At 41.7% G+C, this 6,263-nt stretch overlaps 1 protein-coding gene across 1 annotated transcript in view; it reads right to left on the reverse strand.

Annotated features, from left to right (window-relative positions):
* The window catches only part of ZSWIM5 (zinc finger SWIM-type containing 5), a gene marked incomplete in the record, with an annotated part of 174,855 nt that overhangs the window by 32,768 nt on the left and 135,824 nt on the right, over window positions 1–6,263 (reverse strand). The window contains 1 exon segment of the mRNA XM_027773921.1: window positions 2,673–2,852. Coding sequence (XP_027629722.1) covers window positions 2,673–2,852 — 180 coding nt within the window.

Consider the following 6,263-nt stretch of genomic DNA (forward strand, 5'->3'; position numbering starts at 1 on the left):
GGAAAGAGGGATAAGAAATCTTACTGAGATGTCCATGAATAGAAATATATTAAAAAGGCAGTTGAATATATAGGTTTAGCAATGAGAAGAAAGGTCTGGGAAGAGCTACACATTGCAAATTCTTGGTATAGAGATGATTATTAAAATGACACAACTAAAAGAGGAGTATCTAAAGAGAAGTAGTCTGAGTCCTCAGCACTTAGCAATTTCAGTTGAGAAGTGGGAAAGAGACAATAAAAGAAATTAGACAAAGGGGAGGGCAGCAGGTAGCACGGAGGTTAAGACAGCTAGATCTTACATGGCCAACTGCATGGCTTGAGTCTCAGAATCACTGCTTGAAAATCATGCCAGGGTTGGGGTCAGCAGTTGGCAAGGTGGTTGAGGCACTGGACTCCCACATGGCCAACTATGGTTTGAGTCCAAGACCTGGCAGTTTGTTTTCACACTTTCCCTCTCTCTCTGGTGAGCTCATGTGCCCTATTTTCTTTCTCTTTCTTTCTTTCTTTCTTTGAGAGTGTTTTGTTATAGGGCACGTGTGCTTGCCAGAAAGAGAGACAGAAAGTGAAAAATAACCCCCCCACCCCGGCAAAGGGATGGCCACGCCGCAATTCTTTCTCCTCCATTCTCCTTTTGGGATCTTGGGCATTTATGCACATGCGCCTGGCGTGAGTTTAAGCCACTGGGCCCAAGATGCGAACCATGATCGATTACATGGGAGTCCAGTGACATAGCCATTATGTCAACTGCTGGTCTCATGTGTCCTATTTTCATGACCTGTGTGCGGAGACATGAACCCGAGGGGTAGCCTCCTATCTAAGCTGTTTGAGACCTGTGGAGGAAGAAAGATGCACCTTTCAAACTGCAGACTCTTGGTGGCCCCACAGCACATCCTACGGAGTACCAGGGACCTCTGCTTTCCCCTGGCTTGAGTTTCCCACCCACAGTGCAAGTCAACTCCTTGTTTGTTGCTTTTCTTCTGTATTTATTGTTAAATACTAACATTTCACAAATAAAAGACTAAGGAAGGAAAATAAAAAAAAAAAAAAGGAGAACCATTAACAAAAAAGAACAAATATATTATGACAGGAAGAAACTGCCAGGCTGGACCCATGTGTTTGTATACATTTGACCCTCCCAAAGCATCCAAAATACTAAACAGATGGCTTCCTATGTTGTGGAGCCTGTAAGAGTGCCCAAAAGGGTAGCTCCAAGAAGTGGCAAAGAGAGTCTTTTCATCTCTCACTATCTTAGTCAACTTAAATACACTGACAATTAATTGTGGTACAGTAGAAGACAACCAAACGAAAACAGTAATTCCATAGATCCAGTGGCCTTAACCACTGGCTGGCCCTCAGTTTCATTTTTACGTGGTAGAGAAAGTTTCCAAAGTATCAGCTTTTCTCAATATAAAAATACCAATAGAGGAGCCAGTTGGTGGTGTAGCAGTAATGTAACACTCTACGATGCTGGACCCACATGGGAAGGTCTCAGGTGTGCATCTCGAGGCCTCTTGGTAAATGCTGAGTGCATTCAAGCATACCTATGATCTGGGCTGGCTGAGGCTGGGGTGGATCCTGTGTGATGATCTGTGGGGGATGTTTCTCTCTCTCTCTCTGTTTTTCTCATGAAGGAAATAAATAAACTTAAAAAATATATACCAATAGAGTTATCACTTAAAAAGGACCACACATAAAATCAGCGTCTTCTAAAATTTCCTGCCAATAAAGGCTCTTAATGGGCTAAAGAACAATCAATTTCCAGTATCAAATCCTGAGTTAGATACACTAATACTGCCATGAATGCTGACGCTGAGTTTTGGCAGTAGCCCAGTGGGCTCAAAAGGCAGAAGGTACAGTATCACTGCATTACTGGATTTGTCTTAAAATGGAACAGGAGTCTTAGTAGTAACTGAGGAGGATGACCCACCCATCTACCTCTACATAAATATTTGAGGAAAACAGAGAAAAGTCAGAAAAACTGCAGTCAAGACAGTTTTGTTAATTTTTCTTTCTTTCTTTTTTTTTTTTTTTTTTTAGAGGTTTTTGCTATAGGTGTGTGCGCTTACCGGAGAGAGCAAGACAGAGAGGCAGAAAGCGAGAAATCACCTCCCAGGGGGGATAGCCATGCCACAATCCCTTCTCCTCCATTCTCCTCTTGGGATCTTGGGCATGCACACACAGGGACCTGTCATGAGTTTATGCCACCGGGTCCGGAACTCGAACCACAGTCGACTACATGGGAGTTCAGTAACATAGCCATTATGCTAACTGCTGGTCCCAAGACAGTTTTTTAAAACAACTTTTTGCAGGCCTTCTGTCCTTCCTTTGAGGTAAGCCTTCTGAACTATAACCAACTCCAACTGAGGCCAAGATTCACTGGACATGAAGAACTTGAAAGGCAGAGAAGAACCATACAGAGGGCTCTAGGACTTTATACCAGGCACTATAAAAGTGAAAAAGGATGTGGAAAAGGACAGTATCCCCAATATCCAAAAGAAAAGCTTACCCTTACTTAAGGGCTCATATTCAAAATGAGTAAAAAGACAGGGTTTTCTGACTTAGGATGAGAACACTGACAGCCAAAAGGCTGTCTGACCACCACTGTTCTAGGATTTTACTCTCCCACCTTTTGAAGTTCCAGGCACAAAGAGCCTAAAAGGATACTTGGCTCACCTGGGCTGTGACTGGCACTCTGGGGCAGAGCACTGGTGATATTGGGCAGCTCATGCCCATAGTTCCCATCCTCCAGGGGACAGAGGTCCAGGTCGCTCCACTTCTGCAGTTGCTGAAGCCAACACGATTTTTCTTCCAGTTTGCAGTGTGGATTTAAAATTATGCACACCCATAGAGCCCCTGGAAAATAAAGCAACCCACATTCTTGATATCTCTCCTTCAAAGTATGTTTATGTCTTAATATTTCAGTTTCAATTTTTAAAAATTTGTTAGAGGGGATGTGCACTGGCAGAAAGACAGTGGGGGCGGGGGGGGGGGGGGGGATGGGGGGGTGGGGGGGGGGGGGGTGGGGGATGAGAAATCACCTCCCAGGGGATGGCCATTCCTCAATCCCTTCTCTTCCATTCTCCTCTCAGAATTTTGGGCACACACTCACATGTGCCTGGCATATTTTTCAATCCACCAGGTCTGAGACTGAAACCGTGCAGTCGGCCCACAGATCCAGTTGCCTTAACCACTGGCTGGCCCTCGGTTTCACTTTTAGGTGGTAGAGAAAGTTTCCAAAGTATCAGCTTTTCTCAATATAAAAAAATCTTGTTGGGTTTTCAGAATTAGCTTATTTTTCCTCCCCAAAGGTTCCTTAAGGAGTAACTATCTTGATACCTGGATCTGTAGGCCTGTGATGATGAACAAGATAGACTTAGATTTAATCCTGAGTTCAAATATGCAAACTGATACTAACTAAGAGCCTTATGTTCAAGGCTGTACTGGTGAATAAGACACTGTCCCTATCCTTGAGAAAGTGCCTAGTCAGAGAGACAGATAAACATAATGCTATTTGAATATACAAATGTTAAGATAAAGATAGGTTCAGGGTCTAACAGTAGCACAGAGGAAGGCCATTTAGTATAGGATGGGGTTTGAAGGGAGGTGCTCAGAAAATATTTCATTTTTGGAGGGTAGTTGGACTTCCTGAGCTTCAAATCCATCAATTGTAAATCTGAGAGTACAAAAAGATACCTACTTTGTAGAACTACAGTGAGAATTAAATGAAGTAACATTTCTTAAGTGTCTAGCACATTACCTGGTACATAGTAGAACCTCAGTATTTCCTGTTTCTAAGAAAAATGGTGTCCTTGCACTTTTGAAAGAGCTGACCAACTTGTGATGCCTTAAAACTCTTACTTTCTTGGATTTTTTTTGGGGGGGAGGGGTTTTTGGTATAGGGCATGTGTGCTCACCAGAAAGACACAGAGACAGAAAGTGAGAATCACCCCCCAGGGGGGATAGCTACGCTACAATCCCTTCTCCTCCATTCTCCTCTTGGGATCTTGGGCACGCACGCACACGCACCTGGCGTGAGTTTAAGCCACCGGGTCCAGGATTCAAACTGTGGTCGACTATATGGAAGTCCAGTGACATACTCATTACGCCAGATTTTTTTCTATTACAGAAACTGAGTATTGCACATTCAACATAACCAATGGATACGACTTCTCTTTTTTTTAAGGAATTATTTTATTTAACTATTAAATTTAAATTTTGACCAGAGAGGGACAGAGCGAGAAAGCAAGAGCAAGACAGCGGGGTTTGTGGGATGAGAAAGCAAGCTGCTAGATCCGGGACTTGAACCGTCGTCAGCCATGTGAGAGTCTAGCACCTTTAACCACCATGTCCCCTGCCAGAACCCCAAAAAGAATGTTTTAAAAGGCTGTCTTAGGGAGACCAGTAGATGGTATAAAGGTTATGTCACTGGACTTCCACGTAATCGACGACAGTTTGAATCTCGGACCCAGTGGCTTAAAACTCATACCAGGCATGTGTGTGTGCATGCCCAAGATCCTGGGAGGAGAATGGAGAAGGGACTGCAGCCTAGCCATCTCTGGTGGGTGATTTCTCGCTTTCTGTCTCTCTGTTGTGTGCACACACCTAATAGCAAAAATCTCTTTAAAAAAAAAAAGAAAGAAAAGGCTACCTTAGCTTCAATTTCAGACACTGAGTATGAAAATTAATGTCTATTGGTTCAATTCAATTTTTACAATGTCACATGAAAAAGAACTATATTACATAAGAAATACAATAATGACTCTTATGGGGGTTATAGTATAAGTAACATTTATTTTATAGTTTAAGAAGTTCTTTTTAATTTGACAGAGAGCATGTACACTTGCTAGACAGAGACAGACAATGAGAGGAAAAGGGCGAAAAAAAGAAAGCACCAGTATTCCCCATGGGACATGGCCATACTGCAATCCTTTCTCCTCCTTTTCTTCTTCTTTTCAGGATTCTGGGCATGCACATACACACGCCTAAAGTGTTTTACAAGCTGCTGGGTCTGGGACTCTGCGTCAGCTATGTGGGATCCAGCTACCTTAACAAACAGGCCAAGGGCTGGCCCATGACATTTAGATATTAAGAAGAGGAATCCTAGAAAGTACAAGGACTTTCACTCATAAATAAAAAATAAATTTTCTGTCTTATTAATTAGGTCCTTATGAATTTATTTCAAAACAGAGACTGTCACATCCCTAAGAAAGAGCCAAAGCAAAAAATTCTGCAGATACCTACATATAATGAAACTCATGGGACTATGTTACCAGTATCCACATGCATATTTTACTGCAACTTAAAAAAAGTGTCAAAAGCTCTAAGCAATGGTAGCTGTTATGGAAGTTAAGATTTTATAATATTGGGTCTGGCAGGTGGTATTGTGGTTAAGGCACTGGACTCTCACATGGCAGACTGTGGTTCAAGTCCCAGACCTGGCAGCTTGCTTTCTCACTTTCTCTCTCTCTCTTTCCAGTCAAATAAAAAAATAATAAGTATAATTAAATCAATAATTTAAAAAATATTTTATAATATTAAATATGTATAATAATAGCCAGCATTTATTTCTTATGATTGGCTACACAGTATATTAAGCTTTTTATATATGTTCTCTCTTTTAGTACTCCAATTCTGAGGACTGTCTAGGTTTGGATATCTTTGGTATAAAACAGGGAATTGAGAGATTTTCTTCTTGAGCAGTCAGATACATTTTGATGTTGTATACTGAGATAAAGATAATGAGGGGAAAATCAGTCTTTGGCATGGAAACTAAGAGATCTGTGATGGTCATGCCAAATTTGAGATTTCTCTTAGAAGTAGTAAGCAGCTGGACATAACCTGGAGTTCAGGGGAAAGATATAAATATGTAGCTTACCTGAGTGTGGGTACTTAGGCCATGGGACTGAATATAACCACTCAAGTAGAGAATGTAGACAGAGAAGTGGGTGCCGTGGAGTGCTCAATAGTTAGAAGGGCTAAGGAAAAGTAGACAGACGAGCTTGCAAAGAATGAAAGAAAAGAGGGAAACCAGGAGGGCATGTAGTTTTGTAAACCTAGGAAAAAATACGTTTCAAGGTTTGGTCAGTTACATTGAAAACTACTAAGAGGTCAAGATGAGAACTGAGACATGATCATTGTATCCAGCGATATAAAAATCACTGGTGATTTTGACAAGAGCTACTTCAGTTGAGCGGCAAAAATGAGCAATGGAAACCCAACTGAAGTAGTCTCAAGAGTAAATGGAAGTGAACAAATGGAAAGAGG

The sequence above is a fragment of the Tupaia chinensis genome, unplaced genomic scaffold (genome assembly GCF_000334495.1).
Source record: "Tupaia chinensis unplaced genomic scaffold, TupChi_1.0 Scaffold000387_1, whole genome shotgun sequence".
Lineage (NCBI taxonomy): Eukaryota > Metazoa > Chordata > Mammalia > Scandentia > Tupaiidae > Tupaia > Tupaia belangeri.